Raw genomic sequence first — 16,320 nt, 5'->3', positions numbered from 1 at the left:
GAGAGAGAAGCATAGCTAATTTAAGGTAATCCAAGAGGTAAGAGGAGCCCGGGAACTGACTTCCTGATGTAGGCAGAAGGTGGAGTAGGGAGGGTGTCTGGAGGGGCTCCACCCAGCACACAAACTATCAGGATTGCTTTCCTGGCTGAAGTAACCCTGCAACTGGCTTTTGAGATCTGGGGGCAGCTTCATGCTCTCCATAGGCATTTGATGAGAACTGATTCAGAGGAGAAAGAGCAGCAGATTTCTGATGCTCTCCTGCTCCTTTCCAGAAGCGGAAATAGCTGCCGAGGCTGTGGCTTACATCATGCTACCTGACACATTTGAATTGGGTTTTCCGACCCATCGTTTTAAGAGTGCTCACAGAGAGCAGACATCCTTGTTGGCCAGAGCGACTGGATGTGCATTACATTTACTTACATATTAAAAGACTTCAAACTTCTTTGGTTCCCGACTTGGGATAGTGGGACACTGACTTGCAGTTGTCCAGGCAAAGATGAGAGAGGGCACTGTGACAGAGGTTATAGAAATGGAGAGGAGACAGATTTGAGAAAGGAACAGAACAATAATATTTGGTCAACAGGAAAATGTGGGCTGTGGGAAGAGGTTTTTATGAAGTTTTATAGTTTTACAAAACAATGAAAGCCATAAATCAAGGCAAATTTAAAACACATTAGTGGTTACACCAGAGGTGTGGTCAAAGCAAGATGGAGACTTCTGTAGACCCACGATGCTGATGGCATCCTTGGCTTTTGGGTTGGTGGAAGCTAGTGGTCTGCTAGGTTAATAGATTTCAAAAGACTTTTACCTATTTGCCATAGGTTGTCAGTTGTGACACTCAGGTAGGCAAAGGAGTGGCTATTCAGGAAGCTAAAGCTAGCCCAAGATAAGCTAATTAGCCCCTGGACCTGTAACAGCCCAGCTGGCCACATGGCTGCAATTTTAATTGATCACAGTCTTTGCAGACATACCTTCTTTCCAGGAATGTTCACTCGAAGGAATTGGGAAGGAGTACTGACTTGGGGAAGGCAAAGCCACCGTCTGTGAAACAGAGAAGAGGCACAGGTTTAAATAGATAAACCAAATAAATAAAAACAATCAAACTTGTGCAAAAAGACATATAGCATAAAGTTTACGCTACTGACCATCTCTGGCTAATAGGTAAGCCTTGTTAAATACATTTGCACTTCAACGACTAATCTCCAGAGTGTTGTCATCTTGCAAAACTGAATCCTCTATGTTCATTAAGTGCCAGAATTGATCTTTAAGAGTAAAAATTATTTAACTACTTTAGACGCTAAGGGAGGAACTGATATAAAGTTGGAGATTGAAGGTATAGGAAAAATGAAGTTTTTTTCTAAGAACTTGCATTAAAATGTACTTAGTCAGTAAAAGAAGGACTGGTATATTTAGCTTCAGCAACTCCCATCTTTCTTGAGTACCTTTCTTACTTTCTACTTTCTTTAAAAAAAAAAAAAAGGAACCCGATTATAATGATTATTATTATTATTATTATTTGTCCAGAAGAAAGATTGAATTTTAAAGCAGTTTTCAGGCCTTTAAGCAGACACTTGCATCCTCCCCACCTCTTATGTAAGTTACTCTCATCTGACTGGGAGATAACACATGCTTACCTATAATGTTGCTGGTACGGAGGAGCTGAGCAATATAATGGCGACACAGAGCATCCTGCCATCAAAATCATTAACTGCTGTCAGAAGACTTGTGGACGATGAGCTGGGTGCCAAAGCTATTTCTATTACTATATATTCAATTGAGGTAGACAAATTGTGTGGGGGAAGGTCGGAGAAGGGTCTGTGTATGTGGTCCTGGGGAGCAAGTGTTGAGGTTACAGGATAATAATGCGAGAGTCTGTTCTCTCCTTTCAGGGATGACTCTGAGGACAGAATTCAGGCTGTCAGGCTTGGCAGCAAACACTTTTATCTACTGAGCTGTCTCACCAGTCCCAGACTTCACATTTTTAGGGAGTACTGCTGCCTCTCCTGGCTAAATCAGAAGTTGGATATTAGATTTCTCTTTTCTGTCCAGCCCTATCCTTTTCTGATGAAGTTAAAGAGACTGAAATAGAAGGAATCAGGTTTTGAAGAAACCTAGAGTTGACAGCATCTGAATGGAACATGAGTTTTCATTTTTTTAAATTTTATTTTGTTTTTGGATTTTTTTGAGACAGGGTGTCTTCTGTGTAGCCTTGACTGCCCTGGAACTCACTCCTTAAACCTGGCTGGCCTTGAACTCCCAGAGATCTGCCTGCCTTTGCCTCCTGAGTGCTGCCACCACCACCTACCTGGCTTTAATTTTGTTTTAAATAGAGCACTGTGGCCACAGTGCCTCAGTTGAGGGTATATTCCTGACCCTTTGTTCACTCTGGGCCTTCTCTTAATCATGCCCCCCCCCAGCTTTGGCAATTCAGTTTCCATCCTGGAGTACACAGATGATTTTGTAGGCCTTTTTAACACCCCCCAGTAGTAGCAGCACACATGCAATCACAAAGTCACAAAGATTGCTGATGTTTGCAAATATTTAGTATAATTAATTAATCCTCTAAATGTAAAATCCTATAGTTCTGCACCATTTAGTATGACACAGAAAGTGCTGTTCTGCAGCTCTGGATTTATCAAAGTATCCAGAATTCACTGAGCACATGCTGTGTGGTGGCACCACACTGTACAAAGCAACAGACATTTAAACCAAAGCTAGCCCTTCCCTTTTACAATACAACTGAAAGTGTGGCAGAGAATGCATTTCCTTCAAAGCAATCTTCAGTGGTCACAAAGGAAATGATTTTGTTCAGAACTATGTCTTGTGGTATAATTAGCTTCAGACACGAATTCTCTGCTATAAAGGAAATACAGGGGGAAAGAAAAACAAAAAACAAAAACAAAAACCAAGAACCAGGAATCAGAAGGCTGCGCCTGTAGTCCTTCATTGTTGCTGCTCATTCACTAATCAGGCACTCACTGGGTGTTAACCTAGTACCTGCACTGTGGGAGAAACTGATGATGGGAGCATGATGGCAAACAAGAGAGGGGGCTCCGGGCTCCGTGGCGTGTGAACAGGAGCAGCTGGCTGAGTTTCCCCGCTGTTATCTTGGACTGATGGTATGCTTGGGGTCTCCCTCAAACCTCAAATGCTAACTAAGGTTTGCAGTAGCCTTTTAAAGAGACGTGTCCACATGGCTTTGGGACTTGAGAACTTACCTTCCTCCCTGAGGGCCAGCCCTTGTCTGCGTTTCAAAACACATTGATAGGTTAAAATTTATTTGGTCAGCCCTACGCCTGCATTTGGGTACCTGGCAAAGCCTGGGAGTGGCTATCAGTGTGTAAGGGACTTTGGAGGTAGGAAATCAAAGCTGGGGAAAGGTGGCAGAGGTAACCGGTGAGCAGTTTACTCTGTGAGGCTTTCCAGACAATAATGTGGCTCCTCCTGAAGCTGCCCGCATTGCTTGACTTCTCCAAAAATCCTGAGAAAGGGTTGCTCATCATGGGATAGGAAGTGATCAGCTTTATGGGGACAAGGATAGCTGCTCTTGCCTTCCACAGGTGTTGAATAGCAAGGCTATAGTTTTCTTGCTGTCTGGCATCGTAATTGCTGAACACAGGGGTTTTGTGTGGGTGTGTATGTGTGTGCGCGCGCGCGCATGTATGTGTGTGTGTGTGTGTGTGTTGTTTTTTCCCCCTTGCAGTAAAAATGATTTTTAAAGGGAGAAAAATGGATTCTTTTTTTTTTTGTAAAAGAGAGGGTGGTGTGTATATATAAAAGGAGAAGAACTTGAAGGAGACTGTGATCTTTGAACACATACTGCTTCAAGCCTAGGAAAAATAAATTACAACCCATTATAACCCCAGGAAGCTTTCGAGTAACTAGGGAAATGGGCCGCCCTTCTCCTCTACCAATCTGTATTTCTAGTCAATGAAAAAGACCAACGGTTTGAGGTTCCTTCCGAAACCGGGCTGGCTAATTTAGCCCCTCCCACAAGCCCTAGGGTCTGTTATATCTCTGATCCTGAGTACCTCTCTCACAGAAAGGCACCACAGCAAGCAGAGGCAGCAAAAACAAAACAAAACAAAAAAGCACCCAAGACAAACGAGGAAAGAGGAAGAAAACAAAAAGCTGCCCCTTATGGAAGATATAAAGGGTAAGACCAGAACTGATTTGATCCAAACTCTTCAGAGGAAAAAAGCCCAGACCCAGGGCGAGTACTTAAAAGAGCCAAAGGCAAAGCGCCTGAATGAACTTTCCCACTCTGCTCCTGAGCGAGGCAGAGCTTTGGGAAGCCGCGCTCAGGGCTACAGTCCTACAGTCCGGTGGCTCTTGAATAGGCTGGAGTCGATGAATATTCATAATTAATTGGTATGCAGTCTGTTTCTTCTTCTTTTTGTTTTTAAGCGGCAAGTGACTGTTTTTCAATCCTCTTGTATCTAAAGAGGCAGCTGCTTCATCTACAGTCTGGAGTCATCTAGGCTCGGTTTGGGTCCCTGGCTTGCAGATGCTGGGTTCTGCGTGTAGATTTGTTTTGTTCGAATTTCCTGCGTTCTTTCCTCCCAGGACATTAGCGAAGGCTCCTGCTCCTTCTCTGCCGGGAGTTGGACAGGCAAGTTAATGTGGCAAGAGGCTGTCACAACAGGACCCTAGAGTGCGTGCTGTAAAAAGGCTGCAAGCTTCTTGAGCTGTGTGGGGGAGTGTGCTTGTCCCCGAGAAGGAGAGAGGGCTGGAAGGAGGAAAAGGAAGAGATCCTCTTAAAACAACAGGTCATATCTGACTGACCACATTAGATTTTGTCTAGGAAACTGCAAAGGCAGACTGGTTTGCACAAATGGTGTGCAGGCTCTGCCTTTTACCTCTTTTGGGCATTTTCTGCCAGGACGGAGAGCCAGCTGCTTGCCAGTCCTTGGGAGCCAGGAACAAAGGCGGAATGTAGGGTCGCAAACCTACTTCATCTCCGCCTTCTAATATGCTCACAGATTTCTGTCACATAGGATGCAGAGGGACTGGAGGATAGCAAACAGATTTCTTCCTAATTAAAAGTAGAAGATAGCTGTGTGGGTTTCCTCAGTCTTTGCTCTGTGTTGGGACCTGTGTCCCTTTTGCCATGCGTGCTTCCAATCCCTCAAGTCATCCATATAAGGTTAAGTGCTATCCTGATCATGTCCGTTTCCCCGGAGGAACGAAGAGGGCAACTCACCTTGGGATCCTGTACTGAGGGCGTGGCAATTGTGGATGGAGGCAAACATTCTGAGCATAGAAGGCGGTGAGCATAGATACAGGGGCCAGGGCACTTTCTACTCCTCTACACTGTCTTCCGCTCGGAAGGCTCTCTGGTATCACAGATTCCGGATCACTGGGTTCTAGCTTGTGAATCTCTAAATTACTGGGAAGACTCAGTGATGAAATCTAGTCTGTGGCGGAATTTGTGTTTTGCAATCAAGTTTGCACCACCAATCTCAGTTGTTGTTAATGGTCCTTCTTCGTGGGGGAGAGGCAGACATTGTTATTATGTATGGCCTTTTACCAAAGGGAGGATGGGGGTATGCAGGGGTTAGACCACATGAGCCAAATGTCTAGCTGTCACAATGTCTAGATCTGAGGAGAATTCCTCTACTTCTGGTTTCTCTTCTGAACACGTGTCCCCACCCGCAACTAGTTCTCACCAAACTACTTTCAGTTCCTTAGGGAACTGATTTTCCTTCCTGCTCAGCCCCCTGCAAGGCACGTTCCTCCATCTTGAAGGGGTATCTGGCCTCTTTTATTCTTTATCCTGGAGCCAACCTCTCTCTGAATTCCAGCGCCCATCATTTTTTTACTGTGAGCCTCAGACTTCTCACCTGTGAAATGAAGAGAGTAATGCCTGCATCAGAGGTTGTAAGGATGGTGTAAAGATTTATGAAGTTCCTATTGTAGACTGTGTGCTCACTAAATATAAGCTGTTGCTCTTGCTTCTAGATTTTTCTTGAGCATTGCTCTCCTCTTTAAGCCTCTCCCACACTTTGGCCTAGATCAGGACCTGTCTTGGATGTTTCTACAACACCTCACCTTTAATGTTTATGATGGCAATCATCCTGCCCACTTATTTTCCTTATTTTTGTGCCACTTTCCAGTCTGAAATGATAATTTCTATATTCATTGTGTGTGTATGATATCCAGTGCACCTTTCTCTTCTTCAGCCTACAAAGGCCACTTTGTTGTCCAGGCAGGCAGAGTGGTGGGAGAGAGGCCTTAGTCCTGAGAGAAGAGCAGAAGGTAGCTAGGCTCACACAGCAGCCTCAGAAGATGTAGTTCTGGGAGGCTTCCAAGAAGAACCCTGAGCCTGGGTATTGGTTCAGTTAGAGCTACAAGATGGTCAGTGGCCTGTGGCTCAGCTAGCAACTTCACCACATGAGGTCCACAACAGGTCTCTGATGTCCTCATTATAAATCAGCCTGGTGCTCATAAGCCACCAGAAGTCCTTGAAGTTGACATCATTTCAGAGAAGATGATAGCTTTGTGTAGAGGGTGGTGCTCCTCAGGCTTTTGTTCAAGACTAGAAGGTTCTTGTCAGCCACAAGCACCTTGAGCTCCTTAGTGGGCACTCGATCAGTATCTAATAAACTATTATTGTTGTAGGTGGTGTTCATTCAAGAGTCTGAAGGGTTTTACAAGGGACCTTTGAGTTTGCAGTAGGGCTTCCCCTGTACTGATGCATGCAACTCCTAAGCAGTCCACAGACATCTTTCTAGGCAGATACTCTAAAAAACCAAATGCCCCCACCTCTAGGTTGATGGTCTTAAGTGATGATGTGACTTCATGCCAAGGCACTCAGTTTGTTCAAGACAACTCTGGAAGAACTTCAGTCTCTGTTCCCACTCGGCCAGGGACCAAGGTAGAGAGTTTTCGATATCGCCAAGCATACCTTTGCTGTCTCTGAACAAAGCATCTCTAGTCCCACTTTAGAGAGACCTTGCTGTCCAAGGCAGCATATTCTGGTAATGAAAGAAAAGCAAACACGGCCGGGCCTGGCCCTGGGTAAAATCATAATGTACACTGTTTGTTCCCAGCACCCCTTTTTTCCTCTTCCTGGCATACCTTCAAAGCAATTTGGCAAATATTGTTTGTCTGCCATTTGTAAGTACCTGTGCCAGCTCCTTGGGATATAAACAGTTTGCACATGATGTAGTAGGCAAGGGGGAACATACGAAACCAATTCTAATGGAAGCCAGACTCTGTCAAGTGCTAATAATAGCTAACCTTGATTATTAAGTGCCAGTCACTAATGTTTTATATATGTTGTCTCATATACTCTTCACAACAACTCTTTGGTATTGGTTTATGCATGTCACAGTTGTGGAAGGAAGTCACTTAGCCAGAGTTACACGGCTGCTAAGAGGCAGAGGGACCTTTTTGGCCATGTGGTCAGTCTGTATAGCCTGCGCTAACAGATGGGTCCTCCCTCTGGAGAGCCACAAGAGCAGTCCAATATCAGTGCCATGAGGAAGGCGACTCGGAACACTTCTCAAAGAAAGCACTGCTTTCAGATGGATTTACAAACACTAGTGAAGCACAGTGCCACAGGAAACCCTTCCTTCCCCAGTCAGCAACGCCAAGGGAACTGCGTTTTTACAAAAGCTGCAGCCTGGACCTAAGAGGGAAAAGCTCCCTCTCTTTTCCACATTCTGAGCAGGACCTATTTGCATCCTATCCTGGAGATTTGAAGGCAGAATTGCGGAGACTCTTGACCATTGTTGTGAGCAGTCTTGACAATTGTAGAGAGTTTGGGATTACCAATCATGCAACTGAGTAAACATTTACAGAATGATCAGCTGCACGTTAAATGATTTCCTTAATTGTGATTTCCCCACATGGTAACAGAGTAAGTGATGAGGTCCATCTGGTAGTAGCAATTGTAATCAACGTTGCTAAGGCGGCTTTTTCTCCCCGTGCTGATACAGTTGCTTCTCCGCTCCAATCATCAGGTATGACAATGGAGGATTTAATTCAGGTGTACTGGGCTCGGCCTGTGGGAAACTGTGTAGAGTGTATTCCTTCAAATATTTTGGAGAGAGGCCAAAACCAAAGGTAGCTCTTGTGGTGGGGAATCATCAGGCATTTGGATGATTTGATAGAAGGGAGGCGGGGGACGCATGAGCTTAGTCAAGCGTGTGTCACGAACACGTGTCTTTCTGGGGCTTCACTTCTCAGACTTTAACATGTACACGCACCTTTGAGGATAGTAATATCCAGTTTTATTGTGGTTAAATAAGGATCAGGATAAACAAATAGGCCGAATAGATGTTTATTCAGGGAGAAATAACTTACAACCTAGACAGATGACCACCAGCAAGTTCCACTGGATGCTCTCCTCTCCAAGACCCACCAGCAGGAGAGTATTCCCCTGCTCCTCCTCAGACCTCCTTCCACAGGTCACTTCCGCCCCTGGCTCCACCCCCCCAATGGGCGTGGTCAGTGCCACAGAAGGAGACACAGAGAATGTCCCACTACACAGTTTCTCCTCCAGAAGCTCTGGGGTGAGGCTGAGGCCCTGCGTTCTCCCACAGGCCAGGTTGTAACACTGACCCTCCATGGCCACCTGATGGGCAGTGCCAGAAGGTCATGCATGTCTTAGTCTTGGAGCTCATTTAGTACCTATGGATCAAGCACTCACTCTCCTTTACCTCATACTCGCTGAGCTGCTCACTGGAGCCACTGATTAGCTATGCCATTGCAGGGTAATGGGAGGCCTAATTCATCTGTACTTTCAGGAAAATATATATCCTGCCCTATGACAGGATATTCAGGCCTCTAGTTTACTATGACTTAGAAACAAGCCCACCTTCTCAGCACACAATCTACTGCAGAACAGCAAGGCTTTCTTTTAGAGTTCTTAAATATTTTCCCCTTTAAAAAAGGTTTGTTACTTTTAATTTGTGTGTGTGTGTGTATGTTTGTGTGTGTGTGTGTGTAGGTATATGCACGTGGGTGCAGGTGCCCACAGAGGCCAGAGGCATTGGATCCCCTGAAGCTGGAGGTTCAGGAGTTTGTGAGCCACTGACATGGGTGATAGGAGCAGAACACAGGCCTTCTATCTTCAACTCCATAGTTCCCAGGTTCCCTCAGCATCTCTTACTCTCCACTTTCAGCTGGAAGCTGCCTACAGAATCCTGCTCATGGGGGCCGGGGTTCAGTGACTCGGGGCTCTGCGATTGGGCATTGTCTACACTGCACTTAAAGTGGGGGTGATCCTAGTTGCAAAAGTAGGAAAGTGGGTTCAGAGAGGAATGCTGGGATTTCTTTAGGTTTGGAAAATTGAGCGGACCGTGGGCAGAAAACACTGTTGGAGATTTGAAGCTGTGGAAGATGTCTGATGGGCATACAGCTTGTACTTTTTCAGTTCTGTGTTTTCAAAGTGACTTTAGAGACCAGATTATAGAACTTGCCCAACATAAAGAGGTGGTTCCTTTGCTTTTTAATTTTTATTGTTTTATGTAATAGCTTTTTTTTTAAACCTAGACAAAATGTCTTTTACACACAAACACACACACACAATTATGCTTGCGATCCTTTTGCCTCAGCCCCCTGGTATTGGAATATGGACATGGGTCACCAACCCTGACAAGGAAAAAAATGCTTTATAAAGGGAGAAAATAAGTAACAATGACATTTCAAAACAAAATGGGGGGGGGGAGGGAGACTAATGCCCTTGAGGTAGAGTATAAGAAAATAGAAGATGAAGGAATGTAAGGAATTAGCTTTTGTGGTCAAAATTCAAGGAATCATTTCAGAGATGTTTCTCTTGGCCTCCAATGGAGTGTGTGTACAGTTCCTCTGTGTCCACGCAGACACCACTGGTACGGTGCTTACCATGAGAACTCTAACCACGATCAGGGTGAAGAGAGGGCATGGAGAGTTGGGGGGGGCTGCCTCTCGCATTTTACCTTTACTTGAGTTCTACCTTGAAGAAAAATGATAACACCATGGCCATCAGGCTGCAGACAGTTTTAAAGTCTGGCTTTTAGAGAGGGCGTGAATCACATAGCAGAATTAACAATTCCTGTCTGTTGCAACCTCCCTAATAGATATCTGTGCAGGAACTACTTCCCTACGTAGGGGTGTGCCCTGAGAAAGGAATCCCAGAAATAGGACGACTGTTTAAAACCTGTAAATATTTTCTGAAGTTCTCGGTCGCCATTGCTAAGTTGCCCTCCCAAAGCCAAGTTGGTTCCCAAGGTCAAGCTGGTTCCCGAGGCACGGGCCCTTCATTCCACAGCTGCCCCCTGTTTTCTGGCATCCCCAGTAGTATTCATGATCGGTTAAAAACTAATTGTGTCAACTTTAAAAGTCTTTGTAACTTCTTAGTTACAAAGGAATCTTTATGGTACTCTTCCCTGATATGCTTAGTCTTTTGTCCATTTATTACCAGTTTACATTTTATGCTTTTAATTTCTGTGAGTGATCCATCACCTAAAAACATTTAATTTTCTGCCATCCTTGCAATAATTTTGTAGAATCTGTTGCTAGTGTTTCATAATATTTCCTACTGTTTTTATGAAGAGATCAGACACACTTTTTACACACGGTTTTATAGTTTATAGTTTGATACTATATTTTTATTGCCTCCTTAGCCCAAGTGATTTGTATTTTTGTTTAGATTATTACTAATTTTCCATTTGCTTGTTAATGGTTAGAAAATGTGGTTTTATAGTATCTGAAATATCTTTGTAAAGAAACATGATGAATTTTTATAAACCTTTGAAGACTTATGAATGTAATATATTAATTTTAAAAATATAAAATTGATATTAATCTCTTAATTATGTTGTAATCCATCTCCAACTATAGCTTTCTACCATTTGAAATGATAGTGTATATGCAGCCACTGAGTTTGAGTGTGTGTGTGTGTGTGTGTGTGTGTGTGTGTGTGGTGTACATATAGTGTAGGTAGAGGCCCAAAGTTCATGTTGATGACTTCTTCGTAAACTTTCCACCTTGTATTGTAAGGCAGGTTCTTTGACTGAGCCAGAAGCTTGCTTGTTGGCTGGCCAGTCAGCTGTCTCTCCTGCTTAAGACAGACATTCCCAGGTATGCCTGGTTGTTGACATTGGGTGCTGAGGATTTGAACTCAGGTCCCCATACTTTCACAGCAAGCACTATTGCCTACTGAACTGTCTCCCTCCCCAGACTTCAAGTACTTTGAGAGAATTAATTGCCTTGTTTGTGATAACTTGTGACAGCAGCCATTATTAGTACACTAATAATGGTAGGTATCTGATAAATTGATATGAAGTTACTGTATTTATCATACAGATGGATTTGGGTCACACAGGGTTCTAATCGCGTTACAAATGTTAACTTAGTTTTGAAACCATTTTACTGATATTTGAGGAATGAGATCAGTAAAGCAGCTCAACTAATGTCCCTCAATTGCAGTGTGGAGTTCAGAGTCAGATTCTAGGCATTGGTCTCATTATTTGGAGATATGGTTTACATAACCACGTGAATCATGCATTTCAAACCTACAATTTGGTGGGTGCTAGTATAGTTTCATAATGGTAGATGATTGTCACAGTCAACTTGGAACATTTTTGTCATTTCGAAGCCTCTGCACCCATTAATAGTCACTTCCCATTTCCTATCTATTGGGCCACCCTCCCCTTTCCCAGGTGCACGCAGTGTAGCTTTCATCAGTAGCTCTGCCTGTCTATGATGTCCTATCTTGCATCCTATTTTAGCTGTCTGTTCATCACTCAGTTGATATGGAGGCTGCTTCCATATTTTGTGTTGTTTTGTTGTGAAGGATGCTGCTTTGCATTGCCTGGACAAACTTTCCTGTAGATAATACTTTAACTTCCATAGATATAAACATGGACTGGAATTGTTCAGTCATGTCTATGTCTACTCGCCTGAGGCACAGCTAGACTATTTACTGTATTAGGTGTACTATTTCACACACCAGTGTGTGATGGTCCAGTGTCTCTGCATCATCATCAGTACCTGTTGTCTGTCATTGGTTGGAGCCTTCCCAACAGGCGAGGAGTGATGTCTTGGGTCTTGTTTCTATGTGGCTAATGTTGTTCTTTATGAGATCTCCAGGCAATTGTGTGTCTTCTTTGGAGAAATGTCCATTTGAATTGTTTACCAGTTTTTAAAGTTTGGCTTTTTATTGTTGATTTGCAATGGTGCTTTATGTATTTCTTTTGTTCAGCTATATGACTTTCAAAAATACTGTTTTCTAAAGTTATCGTTCCATTTTTTATAACTTTTGCTGTATGAAAGTTTTACATTTTAAAGATATACAGTTCATATTTTCTTTGATTTCTTTTGTTTTTGATGTCATCTCTAAGAACTCAGTGCCTAATCCAAATTCATGAAGTCACTTATGCCGGTGGGTTTTTTTTTTTTTAAGATGTATTTTATTCTGTGTGTGCATTTTGCCTGCATATATATGTATTACCCCAGGCATGCAATGCCCATGGAGGCCAGAAGAGGTCATCAGATTCCCCTGGAACTAGAGTTGCTGATGGCTGTGAGCCACCATGTATGTGCTAGGAATTAAACCTGGGTCCTCTGAAAGAGTACCAAGTGGCCTTAGCTGCCGAGACATATCGCTAGCCTCTTACGCTTTCTTCAGCATTTTGATGGTCTTTATCCCTGTATTTAGATCTCTGATCCCTTCTGTTTTTCCCTCCTCCCCCCACCCTTCTTTTAGCTACCTGGCCGCCCCTGCTTCATTGTTGAGAAGAGTGTTGCCTTCCTCAGTGAATTATCTTGGCATAGTTGAGAATGAATTTGCTCCACACCAAAGTCTGGAGTCTCAGTTCCGTGTTCACTCCAGCCTGTCCTGGTCTCCATAACTTTGCAGGGAACTTCACAATCAGAAATTTCCGTTCTCCAACTTTGCTTTTCCTTTTTGAGATTGTTTTGTGCCCCTTGGATTTTCAAATGAATGTTTGACCATCTTGTTAATTTTTGCAGTGAAGCTGCCTGAGATTTTTGACAAGGATTACACATTATGCTGATGAGGGTGATACATTATGCTGAACATGAATGTAGTTGGAGAAGAGTGTCTGTTGTTTTATCTCCGACACAGTGGCTACGCCTTAATCTGCTGCTGTTTCAGCCAGCAAGTGTGACTCCGCAGTTACCAACCTGCTTCTCTGGCAGGTGTCTGGCTGCTCAGGCTATAGCCTGGCAGGAATTCTCTTCCCACAGGCACTGGCTCTGCCCCTCCTGCTAAAAGTAGCTTTAGCTAAATCTCTTGTTTTACCTATAAATAAAACTCGAGACTCAAAGGCTGGGGTGAAAACCTGCCAGCTCACAGAGGGTGAGTAGCAACTAGCTGACCATCTCTCTTTGCTGGTATTTCCCAAGAGCCCATTCTTCCGCTCCGCCAAAACAGAAAAGCCTGTGCCACTCAAAATCCCTACCTACTACTGCTAGTGTATCTCGCTATCTTTTCTGAGCAGAGCAGGCAGATCTATCTGTGAGTTCTTTGGTTCATATATACTGTCCATCTTTATTTCCAATGCATCTATGTCATTTTATCAAATATGAATATATATCCTTGCCCATTTAAAACATTACCTTTTGAAATGAATTTTCATGTTGTTTTGATGGAGGAATTAAAATAGTCTGCATTTGTTTACTTCCCTTTCTCTTTTGACACTGGACCTTTGCTTATTCATTGTCATTATAGCTTCAAAGATGTACATGATAGATATCTTCCTTTGACATCTATGGGAATCTGAAAAGGAAACCGCCCTGTGTTTCAGTGTATCTTAATAATGAAGCAGAAATGAACAACTTTGATCTTACTGTGAGGAAAGGACTCAATAGCACCTGCTTCCCATCCTTCCTTTTTTTTTTTTTTTTTTTTTTTTTCATCTTAAATGTCTAATCTGTGTATGTCGTCAACATCAGTCCTGGGAACATTAGTTATGATGCATGGTGGCTTTCCTCTTTAGCTACCACTAATCAAGCGCCTCTCTGGAGAAGAGTGCTGGTGTGCAGTGTGATTCATGCCTTACAATGCTGTCTGCATTCTTGAGTTCTTAATCTGGGCTCCTTTCATAATGAGCTATCCTCTCAGCATAGCAAATTAACTTTCCAGAAAGATGGTCATTGGGATGAAGGGTGACATCCTGCCTTCAGGACAGAAATCTTCACTGCCACATCACTGGGAAATTCTTCCAGGGTTTCGGGAAGTCTGGTGCTATAGAGCAATTGAGGACAATGACGTTTCCCGCCAGAATTGTTTCCATGTGCTGTATCTCAGTGTTTGCAGCGAAGTAGCTGAGGATAGGCTTTCCCTTTGGGTCTTTGCAGTTGCAGCTGTTCTTGAGGGAGTGAGGACAGCCTCCGGTGCTTTGGTCACTGCCCCTGCCTTTTGCCTTAAATCCACCAGGGCTACTTATTTGGATGTCTTTGGATCTCATATTTATTATCCTTTTTCTCCTCCATTTATTTTTTTACCACATTCCAAGGGTGTTCTCCTAAGATTTTCCTCTACATCATTCAGTTTCCCTTAACTAGTGCCAACATCAAATTTGACTCAGCTGCAGTGATTTGGGCTTCCATGAAATCTTTTAGCTTGTTCTTTCTCATAGCAAGATTCTCTCCTATCTACTTAAAAATCAAAGATTTCCCTTTCTGCTTTTATTTATATCAGTTTTCAGTGGTGAGGACATTCTTCTCTGCCTTTCAACTCCAATGTTTTTTAAAAATTATTTTATGTGCATGGGAGCTTTGCCTGCATGTATGTCTATGCACACACCTGCCTGCAGTGCCTATGAAGGCCAGAAGAGGGCGTTAGATCCCCTGGAATGGGAGCTACAGACAGTTGTGCTTTACCATGTGGGTGCTGGGAATTTAATCCATATCTTCCTCTGGAAGAGCAGTCAGTGTTCTTAACCACTGAGCCATCTCTTCAGCCCAGTTTAAGAAAATAAATAAATAAATAAATAAATAAATAAAGGTTTAAACAGTTTTCACTAGAGATTTATCTCTAACAAACCTGCCAGATGGTTGGATGGGTGGTTTACCCACACTCCTGCAGTCTGCTTGGGTCCTGTTTAGGATCCTCAAACTCTTTGGATTCACATGAGAGAGAGAGAGAGAGAGAGAGAGAGAGAGAGAGAGAGAGAGAGAGAGAGAGAGAGAGAGAGAGAATCACCCTGTAAATTGTTCTCTGTCTTCCACATGTATGCTGTGGAATGCACAGATAGATAGATGGATGGATAGATAGATAGATAGATAGATAGATAGATAGATAGATAGATAGATAGATAGATAGATGGATGGATAGATGGATGTAAGGTGGAAAAGCCCTCTAATGGTGTGTTTTACAAAGACAGTGACAAGCTTGTGGAATTTGGAACCTATAACTATTGATGTGGATAGAATTCACAGACTACTTATCCATATAGTATAGAAATCAAGAAAGTAGGGATGGAGTGCTTCATCTAAGAAAAGGGTATTTGTTACAGGGAAATTAGACCAAATGAAGAGTGAATTTGGCCATATTTGAATCCTAAAAGCCTAATATTCATTCATCAGACTGTACTTATTGAATAAAGTGTGTGCAAAACACTATTCTAGATGCAGAGGATACATCAGGAGACAAAATAAAAACCCTTGACGACTTTTATGGGGTTTATCTTCTGGGTGGAGGGTTCGCAGGAGACAGACAGTGACCAAAAGAGTGAAGTGTGTGTGTGCTTGCTCAGCGCTCAGAAGAAAAACAAAGCAAACAAGGAAGGTCAGAGGGAATGTTCCATGGCAGTTTCTGGGATGAACATTCTAGGCAGAGGGATCATTAGCTACAAAACCCCAAAGAGAAGTGAGATATGTAAGAAACAAAGACTCGACTCCAGCATACTTTAAGTTGAGGAAGGGTGTTAGAGCTGAGGGACAGATTTCTAAGTTTTTGTGGCTCACAGATTAGGCTTTGGCTTGTATCCACAGAGAAATGAAACATCATGGCAGATGATAAGCATGGATGTGGCTGTGTCCAGTCTGTGTTTAATAGGGTCACTCTGGAGAGAAACTTGCTAGGATGCCACTCTAGTGATGCAGGATAGAGATAAGGGTGGGTGCCCAGTAGTACATAGCAGCAAAGGAAATGTTTAGAAAGAATTGCATTGTGCCTATTTTGAAGACAGAGGCTGTAAAATTCCACAGTTCAATTTAACAGGAAAGAGAGATGGAAGCTTGACTTCAAAGATTTGGCATCTTCTGAGGAACTGGGAGGATAGAGTTGCCTTGAACTGAAGAGAGACTACAGAAGGGAGAAGTTTGAGTGGAAAGATGAAAAGCTGTTTTGGATATGTTAAG

At 43.1% G+C, this 16,320-nt stretch overlaps 1 protein-coding gene across 1 annotated transcript in view; it reads left to right on the top strand.

The window, feature by feature from the left end:
* Window positions 1-3,985: 3,985 nt before the first annotated feature.
* Window positions 3,986-16,320, top strand: part of Entpd1 (ectonucleoside triphosphate diphosphohydrolase 1) — a 73,380-nt gene continuing 61,045 nt past the window's right edge. Inside the window, exon 1 of the mRNA XM_051199706.1 lies at window positions 3,986-4,156. Within this exon, the coding sequence (XP_051055663.1) occupies window positions 4,141-4,156 (16 nt within the window). The 5' untranslated portion in view covers window positions 3,986-4,140. The remainder of the gene's footprint in view (window positions 4,157-16,320) is intronic.

This window comes from Phodopus roborovskii, unplaced genomic scaffold (assembly GCF_943737965.1).
Source record: "Phodopus roborovskii unplaced genomic scaffold, PHOROB, whole genome shotgun sequence".
In the NCBI taxonomy this organism is placed as follows: domain Eukaryota; kingdom Metazoa; phylum Chordata; class Mammalia; order Rodentia; family Cricetidae; genus Phodopus; species Phodopus roborovskii.
Note: the sequence above shows the minus strand (reverse complement) of the source record. Positions and strands in the feature narration are given on the sequence as shown.